We start from the raw sequence: 18,186 nt of genomic DNA, 5'->3' as shown, positions 1-18,186 counted from the left end.
GCTACTATCATACCAATGCTAATGCGTCTACCTTAGGTGATCATAATCCAACCACCCCAACTCATATACGTTGTCAACACTAGCTTGCACCCACAATAACTCTACTCAAACCACCACCATCGCCATTACCTGGGCCGTAACACCCACATCATCAAAACCGTCTATGACGAAACCAAAGTACAATCACCAATCTTTGACAACAATATAGGTAAAACGAGGCTTGATTTCACATGATATGCGCAAAAGTAAGCACCAATACTGCCTTAGTTGAGACTTGAGGACATGGCTCGTCCGTATAAAACACCATATGTTTATATAATACGCACTAAGAGAGAATTATCCTAGCACGCCATCTAACGTCATCATGCGAGCCTTATGATTGGAGGAACACGTGCCGTATGACTGGCGAAAACTTGCCACACTGGACGTATGACCGATGAAAAATGGCCAATGGCGCCTTATGACTTTGTTAGTAGTGTTGGTGTCATATCAATCACTTTTGTGTAAATTTAACACGTCATACAACTTGTATAATTTGGCGGAAACCAACTTATACACCACATATGAATATTATAGCCAATATGGTATCATTATGACACGTCATACAACCGGTATGACCAATTTTCACCTTTTATACGGACCGTATTATGTCAGTGGTATTTGGATTATATACTTATTTGAAGTAGGACTGTAGAAGAGAATATTCTTTGGAAAAACAAGAAAAGGAAATGAAAAGTTTTGGTCCTAGGAAAAGATCAAGTGGGCCCTTCTAAAGATAGGCCACCTGCAGGGAAAGCGCGTTATAAACAGGAAAAACAAAATCTGTCTTCCAATTCCAAGTGCTCGATCAATTCATTAAAAAAAAAATAGGCATCACCAAGATACCATGAACATATGCATTATAAAACTCACACGAGTGAAGGGACACATGTCAAGTCACTAAATGGTCAAAACCAAGATCATTGTCATGTTGAAAACATTAAAACAAAAAAAAAAAAAATCTATTCATGATGTTTCAAAGTAGATTGAAGCTACTTGGAAACCGCCTTCAGCAACTTAAAATATATATTAATGACCTGCATCTATAAATACATGCATAGATTTCATTCTGTAATGCATTACCTTTCACAAGAATATTCCATCTAATCATGAGCGAAAACGGTAACCGTGCAACAAACAGAGGTAACCGTGCAACAAACGGAGGCGGTACTTCTTCGGCTTACCGGGGTGTCAGGAAGCGGAAATGGGGAAAATGGGTGTCTGAAATTCGTGAGCCCGGGAAGAATTCCCGAATATGGCTTGGCAGTTTTGAGACACCGGAAATGGCAGCAGCCGCCTATGACGCGGCGGCATTTTACCTCCGGGGAGATGTTGCCAGGCTTAATTTCCCAGAACGGGCACACTCTCTCCCGAGGCCTGTAAACCCGAGTGCCGAATGTATACGCATGGTGGCACAACAGGCAGCATCGCAGCTCACGCCTTCGGTGCCAGAACACGAGCTGGAACGGGAGCAGGGTGGCTCGAGCTCGGGACAAACAGTGCCGGTCAATGTCGGGCTCTCACCCAGTCAAATTCAGGCGATAAATGATTCACCACTTGATTCCCCTAAATTCTGGATGGAATTAAATGATGCACTTTTGGATGATCCAAAAATGTATTTTTCTAACACTAGTGACTTTGACCCTATGGTTGACTGGGAAGACATACCTGACTATTCCCTCTGGGATCCTTAGGTAACAAATATTCAAACCAAATTAATGACTATAGCAATTTCTATAAAAAAAATAAAATAAAATAAGAAACAAAAAGATGGTCCTAAAATTTAGTCACTTACAAAAATTCTAAAATATTTTTTCCATGAATTTTTTATCAGTGAAAATTATTTTTTGGGTGCCCTAATTATTTATGATAAGTAATGTGTTTCTAGTGGTCAAATTTTTTTTTAATAATAAAACCTAAAGTCCACTGTCCAAGTGACTACCTTTTGACCATGGGTATGGCCCAAGAATAAAGAACCAGCAAGATAAGGGGGTCACAATATAATTTTTTTTTAACTATACCATGACAACAATTTGGGGCTCACTTCAAAACATTCATCTACTGTGGAATCGATCTAATGAGCTGAGTTTTAATAGCTCATTTGATACTATTGATTTGGAAAACTGCAGTACTAGCAAGAGCCAGGTGCTTACAAGAATAAATTCTTTTGTATGTGTGTTTATGTGTGTTTGCTGATGTAAACAGCATGGTTCTTATAAGGTTTGATATGCCGGTTACGTTGACTTGTATAAAATTAGTAGCTTTTTTTCATATGCAATGACTACCATTAGTTTCTACATTTTATCAAGTATCATATGGCAATGATCGTCTCAGTAAAATGACTAACATGTCTCAGTTATCCTCAAAACACTACCAATTGGACAAATCATTTCACTAAAAAACGGCTACGATAGTATGATTCATAGATATCTAACTTATCATTTTGAGAAACATAAGAGGTGAAATAGTCATAAACATGGAAAATGACTCATGTCAGCACATATAGCATTGTAAACTTCTGATATGATAAGTTGCAGGCACATCATTCAAGTCAAGTAGAATGAAAAGGAGAGGGTATTTCAGTAATTTCAAAACAGTTGGAGGTGGAGACTACTAACAGTTTCATATATCGCATGACCTTGACATATTTCTACATGCAGCAAACTCACTCCACTTGTGACATGCCCCCTCCAGTTTCAGATTTTGTCCTGCATATCAGGCATGATTTAACAATTAGAAAGATAATTAACAAAATCAATAAAACATTAAAAAAATAGTTAATCTAATACTAATACATTTGTAGAGACACGGAACACTTACTTGTGATCAGATGGATTTGGCATAAGCTCATAAACAATCGTTGCAACAACATCTCTCTTCAACTGTATAAACATAAATTGAAGTTATGAAAAAGCACACAAAATATGATTTAAAAAAATGGAGAGAAAGATCAAAAGTGAAATTACCTTAGTAGCTTCACCTTTTAGACCAATGTATTGTATTCTAGATGTGTCACCACCAAAACTATCAGGAAAATGCAATGTCAGATTTCCAACACCTTGAAACTTGGAGTATCTGGTACAACAAATAGATCAAGATACATTAGAAAGTGGCATCTTATAAGTTTGGTATAAATGTATAATATGAGGAAAAATGAAGAAGATATAGCATAACGTTTATCAATATAAGTCACACCTTGTCTGGTATTCTAGGACTCCTTGCAAATTTTCTGCCAAATCCCACTCCTAAAGACAATATAAAGTTTATTATTAAGTAAAAAGAATTACAAATTATAGATCATGTGACATATTTACTTATTTAGCAAGCAGACCTGTACAGCTTGCATATTCTGAGCATCTGAGAAATCGATCCCTTCTCGGTTGATAAACCTGCATGCAATAAGTACATTTTAGCATTCTTATCTGAGAAATCAAAACAAAATTAGTACTTTAACCGTTTAGATTGTTTTTTACGCATTAAGTTCACAAGTGGCATTCTACTAAAAGTGTTTTGATGCCAATATTTTAGATTGCTTATATTTTAATTTTGGCACATGATTAATCTATTGAGTATTGATAGCATTATTGTTAAAGAACATGATTTAAATTTAATGAAATTATGTAGCTGAAATAGTGAGTTTTAAATTTCTACTTACGCTCTCATCTTGTTTGGGCTTGTTCCATCAGCACCGCCAACAATTGAAATGCTCTTTATTTTAACATCGGATGTAAATCTGTCGCAATAAGTTTCAACAAATTAGCACAACAGTCAACTCACCAGCCTAGAAATAAGCATGATGCACTGTTACAAAATACTTTGCAAACATGATGCACCAGGGATTCAGAAATGCAAATGCAAGAAGGCCCGGTTTGTAAGTTGTGTAATGATACAATGAAAGAATGGCATAATTGCAGCAACAAGTAAACAAAAACAAGTAACAAACCAAGTCAAGTAATGTTGTAAATACTTATCATAAAATATAATATGATAATGTATTACTTACGGAATAAAAACAATCAACTCAGGATCACCCTCATTGCTTTCCAAGAAACCCTGGAGCAACAAAGAAAATCACTGACCACATTTAGGTAGAAATGCTGGATAATATCACCATAACAGTATACAGAATGCAGAGTTAGAAAGTCAGAAAACAAAATAAAGAGACCTAGAGTCAACAAAGCATCTCCACCCCTGGCACCAACAACATAAAGAGCTTTGGGTAAAAGTCCAAAAGCCCAACTCTGGGGGTTACATAGAAAAACAAAAAAGTAAACCAAGCTCAGGTTTTATAAGACGGTTCGCTGTGGGTGACAAAGAGCCCGGCAAAGGGGCAGTAACCCCTCAGAACACCACCAAGGGGTGGTTTCAAACGGGCGGTAAAGTGAGGGGGGGGGGGGGGATTATGTGAAGACCGGGCGGTGAAGAGGTGGGGATGCGGGGCCATGTCCTTTTTCTATTAGTTGGACCAAATCCAACGGTCTTAAGACCGTTACTTAAAAAGAATTAATTAAATTAATCTATTTAACCCCAAAAATTTCATCTTCTCCAACACACATCTTCTCATCCAAAACGCACCTTCTCTTCCAAAAAAATTCTCAACATTTCACAACAATGAACCCGAACACAAACCCAAACCCGTGGGATCCGGCTAAAATATGGTGGAGTAGTTTTCTTGCAAACAACGACGACCCTACTAACCCAACTCTAAGGGCTCATACTTGAATTCTTATTAAGATCAAGCCTTAAGAAACATGTAGTTATAATAAATGTGTCTGTACATATGTGTGTGTGCTAATCGAGCCCCACTTTATTAATGCATGTACCAACTGACTTGAATATCTTTAAAAGTCAACCAGAAAAAAAACAGACAGAAGGTAAGCGCCGCACGGCTAGGTAGAATTGTCTAATATTTGAAATAAATTTGGTTATGGACTATAGTTTAAACATATTTTCAAGCTATTCAATCCAACTCGGGCCCACATGATGTTTAGGAACGCATCCAACCCAACGCCTTTAATTGAGCCAACGTTTCTATATGAAGCATATAATCACAGCTACAAAGCTTCTGCCATGCTACCAGACCACTTTCTTGCAGAATCATAGTTTCCTAAAGCGCCCATTCAGGCATTTAGCTATTAATTATTTGAAAAGAACAATGCATAGGTCTGACTTATTAATTATTTGAAAAGAACGACGCGTACGACTGACTTCAACCTAGTGGATGAGGAGAATATATAACTACTTGTCTTCACTAGCATCTAGTAACGGTCCTTAAGTTGACTGTAAGTGAATGTGAGCATTTTGTCAGGAGACAGAGGCTTGCTTGAAAAGTGAAGGTATTATATTGGATTGTAATAGAGCAACACACAAAGATAAATACGCAGTCGTTGGATTGTCATCTTATGTATCAAAACCATTTCTTCTGATTTTGTCAAAATAGTCAATAAGCAGTCTGACAGTGAGCATTTCAGGTAGATTTGATTACCTGGGAAGAATTAAGGCGGTGCTCCCAAGCTTTAAAAACAGTTTTGGCACTTCCAGGAACAGCCTCATTCAGTGCAGACACCTTAAAAGAGCAACAATTACCCTAACTAGTCAATAATAATACGCATCACTAATCCAAAGGCATTATTAATTATTATTATTATTATTATTAAGTATGGAATTGAAAATCAAACGAGGGTAGGGTTTAAATTAAACAAGGAAGGAACCTTGGGGATGTCTATGTGTTTGTAGAGAGACCAATCGGATGAGCAGTCGTGATCTTCGCAGCTGTGATCATGCAAGCACGCCATCTATAATCTTCTTCTCTTTAGACTGCTGCTTATTAATCGCGATGGATGGATGGATGGATGGATGGATGGAGGTGTATCACTGTATCTTTGATTCCCGAGAATCCCCTAGTAGACACGGAAAGAATTAATTTATTTGGAGTTCTAGAAATATAATAAAGAAAAAAATATAATGGAATTCGAAAATGTTATGTTCATAATATTTTATAAGTCACAAAATTAAATCACCTCGAAACAGAAGGCAAGTGGGCAATAAACTGCGCCACTATCTATTTTTGAATTGTAAAACCTAATCTTTAAAAAACTACATTTGCAAATCTTGGAGTCATAACATTACTATGCATGACCTGTTGAACACGGGTAAGTAGCTCCACAGCTTCAGGCACGAGGAAACCAAAAGTGTCAAAAGCAAAAGAAATAAACACATGTTGGCTGTCAAGACACGCCTTCTCATGTTTGGTCACCTTCCCTAAAGCAGCTTTCAAAGCAGCTTGACCGGCTGTGAAACCACTACTCCTTAAGCCCATTAGAGGGGAAACCCCTGTTAAATCCACACAAGCATGTTTTCCTCCTATCCATCCAAACACCAAAATATCAGTCGGTCGAAGAGATGATCTTCCCTCCGACGGGTCAGTCAGGAAATTCACAGGTGCTTCTTTCTTAATAGAAATTCCAGCCCGCCTGAATATGTCAAAGAGCACATCCCTAACCAGATCGTGTTGGTACTTGAACCCCGTGAGCTCTTTACAATGCACCACGTGCTCCCCATATGAGTCTAAACACGCCTTACGACAAATAGGACATATCTCATCAACCGGGAATAGAGGAATCATGAGGCGATACTTAAGTATAGTACGATACTCCGCTGGAGACATGCTGGCCTAACCAATCTATAGGGATAACACGAAGAAAATCTTGAGCATATGGTGCTCGTAGACACTCAAAAATGGCTTTTTGTCTACTTGTCATGTCAAAGTTTGACTCCATATCGTGAACAATTTTACTAAAATGAGCACTAGCCAATGTACTTTGGGTTTTAGAGGAGGCGGTCTATTTGTTAGTGGAACTACTAAAATCGACGCTTAGAATCATATCACGAAGACAAGCCAAAGCACAAGAATAATTAGAATCATTCTTTAGTTTTGGTCATTTATGCGATTATCATTTAAAATATTTCCTTTTTTCAAGTGGACCATTTAGGTTTACCAATGTTTGCCAATTTCGTCCGAATTGATAACTCCATCCATTTTCTTCGTTAACTCAGGGGTATTTTGGTCTTTTTACACTACTTATTTGTTTAATCCCATATCTAACCCTAATCCCCAATCTCCCATTCAAATTTGGTAGCCCGTTTTCTTCGTCGGCCACCATCATCGACATCTACTTAGCCGGCCACCAACACCATCATCTTATTTGTCGCTACATGGTGACTGTGGTGGTAGCCGACTCGATTAACTCAGAACCACCATCGACGACGACACTCTTTTGGGTATGTTTAGATGCACCTTTTATGGAGGTGAAATGGGTTTTATCGGTGTTGAAGAGGAAGGTGTACAGCGGCGGTGAACTTTCTGGAGAGGTGTTTGAGTGATGGGTTTTTGTGGTATATGGAGGAGATACCGATGATTTTGGAAAACAAATTTCTGGAGAGTTTCATTTTTGGTCCCCATAGAATGTCTTCCCTAAGAATCTATCATCGTAATCAACGTCGTTCATCTGCTTCTCACGATCGCCGTCTGACTACTAGAATCGCCAAGGAGTTTGTTGCTGCTATGTCGTAACCAAACAACCGCCAACCTCAACAAAACCAAAATGCCCTGAACAAGAAATCTTATACTAACTCACACCCGTTATGCTCCACTTGCAATTATCATTTTGTAATGTTATTTAAATTATCTTCTCTCATTTATTTCAATTTCTCAAACTGTAAACTATCGAGCGCATTTCAATCTTTACTCTCAACTTTAATAATAAAAATTTTATTACTTCTTGTTTTTCCTCAATCTCATGTTATTTTTCACAACTTATCCTCCATCTTATAAGTCTTTGTTATTAAAAATTTAATTATTGTAATTTATTATTAAACTGAATTTTTCATCATTCATATTTAACTCCATTATTAAATTAAAATTTCCATTAATTAATTTAATTTTTATCATTAAATTGACTTTTTGATTGAATCTCCATGGAAATCCATGTATAACTCGATCACTCATTTTATTTATTGACATTTTCACGATTTTTGTTGGACTTTCATTTTTATTAAGTTTCGTTAATTAGTTGAAATTAAACGGTGGTTCGTAAGTATTTCAACTCCCTACTTTGATTTTCGATATATCTTGAGAATTTTGGGCATTTTAATGATAACTTCGTCAGTTGTTAGAATAGTCATGGTGGTTCATGCATTTCTAGTCTCGCGTTTCTCTTATTTTATTGAATTATTTCACATTTCATTTTCATTTTCACTATTAAATTTAATATTCGCATTTTACTTAGATCCATGATAAATCATGGATACTTCAATTTACTTAATTCATAATATTTATATCGATTTTGTGGAAATAGGAAGATTCCTCGTAATTCGTGGATTCTTCAATTACTCACCTTATATTTTATCTAAATTTAAAGATTTAATTAGAATAGGACTATCTCGATGATTCAGGAATATCCGCTTCTCAATTTAATTTATTAACGATCGGTTTGAATATGTACATTTTTGCCTTTTCATTTATATTCAATTATTATTTACTAAGTATTATAATATTTTAGTTTTGTAAATCAAATTAATCTCATCTCAAATTCACAACTTGAAAAGTGATAATTTCATATTTCTCTTTAATCTCATAAGTTCTCAATTAACCAAACTCGACTCATCAAAATCTTCGTTAACTTTGTTTAAATTTATACTCTCGGTCTTAAGAATTTCGTTCCTAATGTTTACGATATTTAAAGATTTCACATGTCATTACTCATTTTAAGATTTGTTGCTAAATAAACTTTTGCGCATTTCATCTCATGAATCAAGTTTCTTTTATCTACCAAGGTTAACTTCTTATAATATCCTACTCTTAACTTATTCTCGTTCATCATAATTCATTTCAAATATCTGCTTCAAGAAATCTATTTCAATCTTCAAAATTTATATTTTTGGTAATAAAAGATGTTTTTAGAAATTTCCCAGTTTTATTAATCAAACTCGAACATTTATTGATTATCTTTTGGATTTATATTTAAATTTACCAAAACTTTTGTTCCTCTCAAAATTTTAGTTTCCAATGTTTTATAACCCACATGATGGGACGGATTATGCGGACCATCCGACGATAAGAGTAATTATGGATGCATACATAATTATCCGAGTCCTCGTATAGAAATCATAATACGTATAATTGTGTGTCATGATCTAGAACCGAAAGTAGTTTAAGTAACGGTACAAATGTTAAGATGATAAGGATATGGTAGATACGCCACTGCTACATCCTATATATAAGTGCCCTTATCGGATTTTCATTTGGAGTGTTGCTCTGGCTATTAGACGTTCTATGTTATGATAAATTTTAAATTTTATTTAAAAATATTCTCCTTAAAGTTTATAACACAATTTTGTTTTAGTTTTTCTTAATTTCGGGACAAAATTCCCTAAAGTATGGGAGACTGTAACATCTCAGATTTTTCGTATTTGCTTAAACCGATTCAAGAATGTAATTCGGATCTTTCGAACTATTTAAAACTTATATTTATTGTAACATCCCAAGTTTCATGAGGTATTTAAAGTAATCGAGTTTAAATGAATTATAGAGTATAAATTTAATTATCTAAAGAATGAGGGGATTAAGTGTCATTAGATGAAAAGTTAAGTATGAAACCCTACCCCCTTCCTATAAATATAGCAACCATCTCATTTAATAATCCTCATCACCTCCAACCTCCTTCTTTACCAAATCCCGTTTTTGTGAGAGTCACCTGCAAAGATCCGACGATTCCCGGATATCTAACCGTCAGATCGGTCTCAAATTTTAAATGAGTGTTCATAGAATATAAATGAAGATTTCCACCAGTCGGATCTTCGATCAGAGGTCCGGAAGCCCGGTATTTATCAGCAAACCCGTAACAGTGAAAAATGAAGATTTCCGGCAACTGTTTGGGTTTTCCGGCGACGGTGGCAGCGCCGCCGGCGGCAGCAGGCGGAACTGGTAGAGCTCGGCTATCCGGTTGCGTGGTCGCTTGAATCACTCAATTCTGAGTTCGTTTGATATGGTTTTGGGCTATTCGAGTGATTTCGAACAAAAACCCTAAAGGTATGTTTTTATTAAATACTTTTCGTGTACGGATTTGCATGAAACTTGGTAGGATGATAGATTGGGCCACGATTAGTGATAAAGTAATGAACTTGTTAGTAAACGGGTTATTTGGTTCGGTTGGGGTAAAACGAGTAGCATTCGGTTCGTTAAAAGGACGGGTAAATGAAGTCGGTTTTGCACAAAATTTGAAAGGAAAGTAAATCGGGTTGAAACATGTAAGAAAAACATAAACTTCATAGTAAAAGGGTTCAAGGGTGCGATATAGGACAAAAAGGTGATATTCGGACTTTGTAAAACACGGGTATACAAAGTTGGTACGGCCCAAAACTTATAAAAAGGGGTAAAATCGGGTCTTAAGGAAGGACCTCGAAGGAATATGGCATTAAAATGGTTTCCATGAGAATCGTTTTCATGAGAATGGTTTCCATGAGAATGGTTTCTATGAGAATTGTTTTCATGAGAATGGTTTCCATGAGAATTGTTTTCATGAGAATGGTTTCTATGAGAATTGTTTTCATGAGAATGGTTTCCATGTCAATTGTTTAAGGTCATGCGATGTGAATCGTTATGAACTTCACTAACATAAAAGAATGACAGGGTTAGAATATTTAATTAATAATATAAATTATTGAACAGATAGACGTGGGCAACTAAGGAGAAGTGTTACAATTAACTCCGAGAGGAACAACATCCAGGTGAGTTCTAGCCCTTTCTCTATGACGTTTTTCGGGGCTGTGTGCATACTCTTATGTGATAGTTAATACACTTATCCTAAGTGATAAGTGTATGATATGTGTATGATTATTTATTGAATGTTAATGTTGAATGTTGTATGACTGGGCACATATAAATATAATTATTACATATGCAATTGAAAGATGTGTAGTATGCATGTATGATAGGAAACGTATGAAGTAAACGTATGAACGATTGATGGGACATGTATGGTTGTATGGTTAAGCGAGACAAAGGGACCATACCCTATTAATATCTGAGATTGAAGGGACCAGACCCTATTAATATCTGATATAGAAGGGACTAGACCCAAATACTATCTGAGATCGAGGCAGGAGGGACCAGACCCTAATAATATCTGAGATTGGAAGCACCAGATCCAAATAATATATGGGATTGGAGGGACCGAAACCTATTAATATATGGGATAGAAGGGACCAGACCCTGTAAATATCTGAGATAGAGGGACTAGACCCTAATAATATCTGAGATAGAAGAAGTATGATAGTTCACGGTATACCATAGGGAATTACGAAAGAAAGGAGGCAAGCACGTATGTATGTAGGTATGTATGTAAAGTATGTATGAAAAAAGTAACAGTAAGTAAAGTACGAAGTACGTATCTTCGGACACGTATGAGTAAGAATATGAATGTAATGTATGTTAACTGATTAACTAGAACTCACTCAGCGTAGCTGACTTTTAGTATGCACGTAAGCAAGTAGGATGAAGTAGCTGGCTTGAGGAAGACACATGGCATGAACGGAAGAGACGGGCATATGAAGAAGGATTGCTATGATGTTTTGTTTATGATGTTTTAAGTATGTTTAAAAACAAGATTTGAATGATTACGTATGAATGATTGATGTTTTTATATTCCGCGAAAAGTTTTAATTCACTCTGATACTTAGAACTATGTTTATGAGTAAATCCAACATCCAATGTAGGGCACCGAGATCGGGCCTTATGTTTATCAACATTAAACTTGGTTTTACTTATTTTATAATTTCATAACTTTTAATCATGCCAAATAGTACTTAACAAACTTTAAAATCGCTTAAAACAGATAAAAATCGCATTTTCGGGAACTACATGGACTAATTTTGCCAATTCTTTCCTATTTTTTATTAAATTAACGAAACTTAAACTCCAAGAAATGCTATTACAGATCCCTAGATGTTTTCTTGTTATCCAAGTCAAAATCTCTATGTTATTATACCCGATTCTGTCATTTATTGGTTATTCGGTTTCCTAAAATAACTATTTCCTAATAAACAAGTCTTAACCCTTAATTTTTAAATAAGGCATATCATAAAACCCTAAATTATTACTTCAATACCAGACCCCATACCTGTAACCACGAAATTCTTCTTCCCCCATTGTCGGTTTCTTCAAGTTCTTCAAGCTTTCGTTGACTTTCAAGCTTCAAGACCCTTTAACCTCGATTATATCTTGTTTCATTCATCGTTCGAGTAAGTTGTCTTCTTCAATATTGTAGATTTTTATCTATAGAACAAAAGCCCTGAATAAATTTTGCCGATTGAGGGAGTTTCGGTAGTCAATTGCTTTCCGACCCGTTTAAGGGCATATTGGTCAACAACTTTCACTAATCGATTTCTAACACTTCTGATCCGAATTGGTGTTCAATCTAGAATACTTTTATTTTCGTAATGATATTTTAAGGCTACTGACCAAAACCCGACTTCCAACTCGCTGTTCGGATTCTGGTCAGTACCGATTCGCTTAAAAGTTTAATTTAACATAACCAGAGTTCTAAACATCCGTTTGGAATGATTCCAGTGGCAACGAGTTCATTTTTACTCATATTTTCCTACCTCATAGTTTCAAGTTCAGTTGGTTTATTTCATTTGACGCATTAGGAGACGATCTATTTAATTCTTAACTCGTTTATCATTATCATTATTCACTTGCTTTAGTTTTAAGGTTAGTTTTATCATTCCCCTATTTTACTGAATTTTCACAATGTTTTGGGGGCATATGCATAGTATCCGTATTTCATATTATCTATATATCACAAAATAGCAAACGTGTAATTGTGTGTGAACTATCAAATATACTTGCTACCTGCTTATTTGTTTACTTTATCGCATTCGGAGAGGTCCAACATATTTTCATTTATAGTGTGGTCATGCTATTGACCCATGCCCGATTCGTTTGGCAACAGTCTTATTACTTGCTCATGGTTGATTTACCAAACTCCCGATTCGCTTGGCACTGGTTAATTGACATCTTATTTGCTCATGGTTTAATTTATTTCATATATTATTATTATTATTATTATTATTATTATTATTATTATTATTATATCATTGCAAAACTGGTGATAATCTCCCTCAACTTTATGTTGACAAAATCTATTGTATTTTCTACGCATATGCAGGTTATCGATTGACTTGAAGATTGAAGTTTTGGACACTTAGTAAAGACCTTAGGGTTTAATGAAGACAATTTATCTTTAATTTTTGTTTGGGTTATATTTGTTTTGTTTGGATTATTTGTTTATGTATTGGACATGGTGTGAACTTTAAATGAAATAATTAACTTAATAGTTATTACCATTTTTATTTATGACAGTACCTTTGAGCTGTGAACAATCAGCTCACGCCCCAGCATTTCCGCCTTAGGTTAGGGTGTGACAGATTGGTATCAGAGTTAAAGGTTTTAAGATAGGTCGTTAGAAATTGTCCTAGGCATATGCTTAGGACCCTATACGTGCTTATGTGAACTGCCTTATGTGCTATTTATTTGGTTACAACTTATATAGGTTAATTATTTTAATTTATATTTTATTTTATTGTATTTATTGCACACACACACAAATTCCGAGGCTATGCCTCACATTCAAAATATTTTCTAAATCTTTTATTTTTAGTGGATTGCTTTTATTTTGGGAAATTCCTTAAGAATTACCAAGTTTTGTTTTTACTTCCTCTCCTTTGGGCATGAGAGTATGACATGTTCAGAAAGTAACCGTAGGGGGTGCAAGAAACTATGAGTCGGGCCTTGGCAAAATGATTCCAAGAACCAAAGGTAAGACGCTATTCCTTACCTGGAGGATAACCTGACCACAGTACTCGAGCCTCTAGGCCAAAGCAGAACAAGATGTCATACGACCGGTACCCTAAGTGGTTAAATGTAGCCGACTAAATAGTTACATTCCTTTTATAAAACCGAATTCATGGTGGTTCATGGTTAAATTCGGGAAACTTCGAATACTATGTTTTATTTTTAATTATTTTAAATGGTTAGTTAGGTGAAAAATCCATGTAAACTCATGGGCACTCCAATTATCCATTTCTCAACCCATTTTCAATTTGATTTTTGGTTAAAACGTATCGTCCGTGATAGTTCACGACATACTCCAACTACTCGTATTTGGATTCGATATTTCGATATTTAGTTGGGTCATTTAACTGCCATGTAACGCTCATGGGCCGACCAACTCCATTGCTTTGATAATTCATTAATTAGTTGGGTCAGTTAAATGCCATGTAACGCTCATGGGCCGACCAACTCAATTGTTTGTTACTCGTTATTTAATTGAGCCAATAAAATGCCATGGGACGCTCATGGGAAGCTCAATTCACAAAACCTTTCATTGTATTCTTTAGTTGGGCCATTCAAATTGCCATAGAAAGCTCATGGGAGGCCAACTCATATGATATGTTTTGTTATTTAATTTGGGTTATCGAGCTACCATGGAAAGTCCATGGAAAGCCTAGCCCAAACACATTTCATTTTTTGATTTTATTTATAGATAAACATTGGTTAAGTAATTTAAATATCTCAAAATTATTTCACATGCTTTTAAATTCCTACGCATCCCCAAGACATGAAAACTCACTAGCACAATTTTATTTAAATTCATTTTCCTTATTATCTTTCATTGACACATTTCCACAACTTACCCATCATCTCATAGAGTTTCATTTTTTATCCTCATAGAATGTCTTTCCTAAGAATCTGTCATCGTAATCAATGTCGTTCATTTGCTTCTCACGATCGCCGTCTGACTACTAGAATCGCTAAGGAGTTTGCTGCTGCTATTTGGAAACCTGAATGGTCCATTTTCAAAAAATATACTTTTTGGACGAAAATCGCAAAAGTAACCAAACCTCAAGGACGACACAACCGTCACAAGAAACAAACTCAATCGGCATATCCGAATGCTGTCCACAATTCCAATTTCTCCATTTCTTTAGAATTTAATTTTTGCTTTACATATTGTTTTAGAAAAAATTTAAAACAGGGAAACTGTGACAAATTGGACAAAACATGGGGAAAGGTCAGAAGAAACTGAGAAAAAAGTGGAAAAAACGTAAGGATTTTTACATGTATATATCCACAATGTTAAAACCTTAATTACATATTTCCCTTTTACCGTGTAATTACCCTTTCAATTTACAATACCTAAAAACCTATTTCTTCCATTCGCAAAGCAGAGATGTGACATTTAAGCCAAAAAACCAAGTACACCCTAATATATAGTTACCGATTTAATGATTATACGCTTATTGCGTATCGAACGAACGGATAATCAAACGGGTCTGGTTATAACCCAGATACCTCGGGGGGGGGGCATCTATAAGTGATATACGATTAATTAAGCTAATATATTAGTATTATGGCCTTAGTTCGATAGCAAACAAGTTAAACGAAAACATGCTCATTTAACTACCCGCTGTAGATTTAAACGCGAAAGATAGTTACAAACCAAGCATTGTATCATCCATTAAGCCAAAAAAGACTAACCAAACACTTACTTGAAATGTTTTAAGCGATCCATGAAAATATTTTCGAATTTTACAAATGTATATTATGTTTTTATAAATTTATACAAAAATAGCCGAAAAACACTCGTTTTCGCGCTGTTTGTCGCACCCGATATATTTTTCGGGCCAAAAACCGAACACGAAATAAAATTGGACTTGGATTTTCATGTTTGGGCTGTAAATCTAGAGTTTGGGCCAAAATGGCCTTGGGAGGCCCATTAAGCATTCCCGGCCGCTAAACCTCTTATATATATATATATATAATACTTATGTTTCTTTAACACTAAGCAATATGAGATATTTTGAGATATAAATTCCCGAAACCTAAACGTAAACCAGCTGCTCTTCCTTATTTACAATCTAAACCTAAGGTAAAGTGTTTATTAATCAATTTTTACACATGTTAATTTTGTTTAATACCATATAAACATAGTTTGATTACCAAAAATCATTCCTAACCATGCAAAGATCCTAAAAATGGTCCAAAAACATGTTTTAATCATACACATGGTTAGGAACCAGGTTTGATCGCTTTTTTTTTTGACATAAAAATGGATTAGAGGGTTTAAACGGCCTTTTTACGGTTCAAAAGTTTGGTTTTATACCCTAGCCGAAACCCTAAGTTATGGGGCTTTTATGTTAATGAAACTTGTTTGGTTTATGATATAGGACCTGTATCTAGCTTGCATAGAAGCACAAGGGCCTGAACACTTGATTAGAAAGGCGAAAACGAACCGAAACCGCTAAGGTAATACCTAAACACGCGATTACGGGCTGTTTAGGATTCGATTATGATGTGCATATTTTTCAGTTATAAACTTTTGCAGGGACATCAGGAACCATATCATTAAGTCCCTGTTCAAATTTGGTAATATTTCGACCACCCGAGAATATTTGGCGAATTTATTACCGAATTGGGACGTTTATTTGGGAAAAATAGTTAAAATGCTTGAAAAATTATGAAAATTTTTGGGAAACTCAGATTTGGTATATTTTGATCACATATGAAATTTGGGAGCATTTGGAAAAGCCTAAGTATGTTTTGTACATTTGCGTTTTTTGAATTTTCATAGACATTTTTGGCTCGAAAATGATATTTGGCAAGGTTGTTAGAGTTTGGGATTTTACCAGGTTATTTTGAAACATATTTTGATCACTCAGAATTTTTGGTGAAAATTTTGGAGATGGTTTGGTATAAACGGACGATTTTCGGGCTAAATATAACAGATAAAATGAATTTTTATAAATTAATAAATCAGTAAATAATTTCAGAAATAATTTTATAAAACACTACATATTTTAATTTATAAGTGGCTAAATTTTCATAATTTAATGATTAACGGTTATATAATTATGCTAATTTGAAAATTAATTAAATTCAATTCTTATATAAACCGGCAAGTTCGTGATTAACGAACCTGCGGGAATATCAGAACACCAAGAGTGATCAAAAATCATATTTTTGGATTAATTATATAAAAACGAACCTTTTCATGAGAAACCTGGACAATCTGGATAGATTGTGCGCGTTTCTTTTTAAATCAAAATGAATAAACGGAAAGGGCTCCGTAGCGAACCCGGAAACCCAATATGTGATCTTTCTTTATAACTTTATCATTTTATCGACCAACACATTTACCCAAGCTTACTTCCCCATAACTGTTTTCTGAACGCATAAACGAACAACTTGGCCTAGCTGGGAAAACGGGGAAACTGAGCAAAGTTCGGTTTTAAGTATTAGATATTGAACAACATCACAATCTAAGCCTATTGACACTTTCTAGGCGTCCCAGCTATACCCAGATTAGAGATACAACCCAGTTTAGTATTGAGATTATAATAATATTAAAATATTAATATTATTATAATATTGATTATAGGAACCTGTGATTACAAGTCAAACAAACCCGAACCGACGTGCTACTGAATATTGAATAAACAGTGAGTTTCATGACCCCACTTTAAACTGTTTTACAAAATTTTGGGGTGAAAAACATGTTGATACGTATCTATATATACTCTGAATTGTTTGATGATGGGAATTATCTAAGTGCTAACACACGAAAGTCCCCACGATCATAGTGATTAACTTCGAGCCGGTGGCTTGTGAATAGTACTATTGGTTTGACAAACCCAGGCGGGGCCAGCACGGTTTGCTGAGACATTATCCCGTTTTCACATGACCATAATTATACAAACACGCTATGTAGTGTTAGACATAGCTACTCGGGGCATGTTATGGGCGGAAAGGGGCCACAATAGTTGATTGGGCGTGGGAAATGGATGCACGTAGCACAGATAGTCAAGGCTTCACTGTAGCTTAGCATAATTACATCATAAACATACAAACGTACTTATGAACGTACATACATACATACATACTTGCGTATTTACAATCTGTGATTGTTGTACGCGCAACTGATTTATTGAAACCTGTGAAACTCACCAACTATTTGTAGTTGACCCGTTTAAACATGTTTTTCAGGTACTGGATTAGATTAGAAAGTCAATGTGCTACGTGTTTGA

At 35.3% G+C, this 18,186-nt stretch overlaps 1 protein-coding gene and 1 pseudogene across 1 annotated transcript; one reads left to right on the top strand and one right to left on the bottom strand.

Moving 5' to 3' along the window:
- The first annotated feature begins 1,148 nt into the window (after nucleotides 1-1,148).
- Nucleotides 1,149-1,756, top strand: LOC143613726 (ethylene-responsive transcription factor ERF021 pseudogene; annotated as a pseudogene).
- A 756-nt stretch (nucleotides 1,757-2,512) lies between these two features.
- Nucleotides 2,513-5,834, bottom strand: LOC143613724 (uncharacterized). Its single transcript, XM_077087362.1, has 9 exons — nucleotides 5,751-5,834; nucleotides 5,525-5,605; nucleotides 4,043-4,092; nucleotides 3,695-3,772; nucleotides 3,371-3,428; nucleotides 3,235-3,284; nucleotides 3,006-3,114; nucleotides 2,860-2,921; nucleotides 2,513-2,747 (listed from the first exon to the last, which is right to left on the bottom strand). The coding sequence occupies exons 1-9, from the start codon at nucleotides 5,832-5,834 to the stop codon at nucleotides 2,705-2,707; spliced, it is 615 nt and encodes a 204-aa protein (XP_076943477.1). The 3' UTR covers nucleotides 2,513-2,704.
- Nucleotides 5,835-18,186: the final 12,352 nt, after the last annotated feature.

This window comes from Bidens hawaiensis, unplaced genomic scaffold (assembly GCF_021521415.1).
Source record: "Bidens hawaiensis isolate Kalapana, Puna unplaced genomic scaffold, B.hawaiensis_p1.1 tig00038088_1, whole genome shotgun sequence".
In the NCBI taxonomy this organism is placed as follows: domain Eukaryota; kingdom Viridiplantae; phylum Streptophyta; class Magnoliopsida; order Asterales; family Asteraceae; genus Bidens; species Bidens hawaiensis.
The sequence above is the reverse complement of the archived record's forward strand: the minus strand, read 5'-3'. Positions and strand labels throughout refer to the sequence as shown.

What these genes read in the sequence shown, in the direction of transcription:
- LOC143613724 (XM_077087362.1), bottom strand. Translation starts at nt 5,834, where the DNA reads ATGGCGTGCTTGCATGATCACAGCTGCGAAGATCACGACTGCTCATCC. An exon ending in AGCCCAAACAAGATGAGAGC is followed by an intron (nt 3,429 to 3,694) that starts GTAAGTAGAAAT and finishes TATTGCATGCAG; the next exon opens with GTTTATCAACCGAGAAGGGA. An exon ending in TAAAAGGTGAAGCTACTAAG is followed by an intron (nt 2,922 to 3,005) that starts GTAATTTCACTT and finishes ATGTTTATACAG; the next exon opens with TTGAAGAGAGATGTTGTTGC.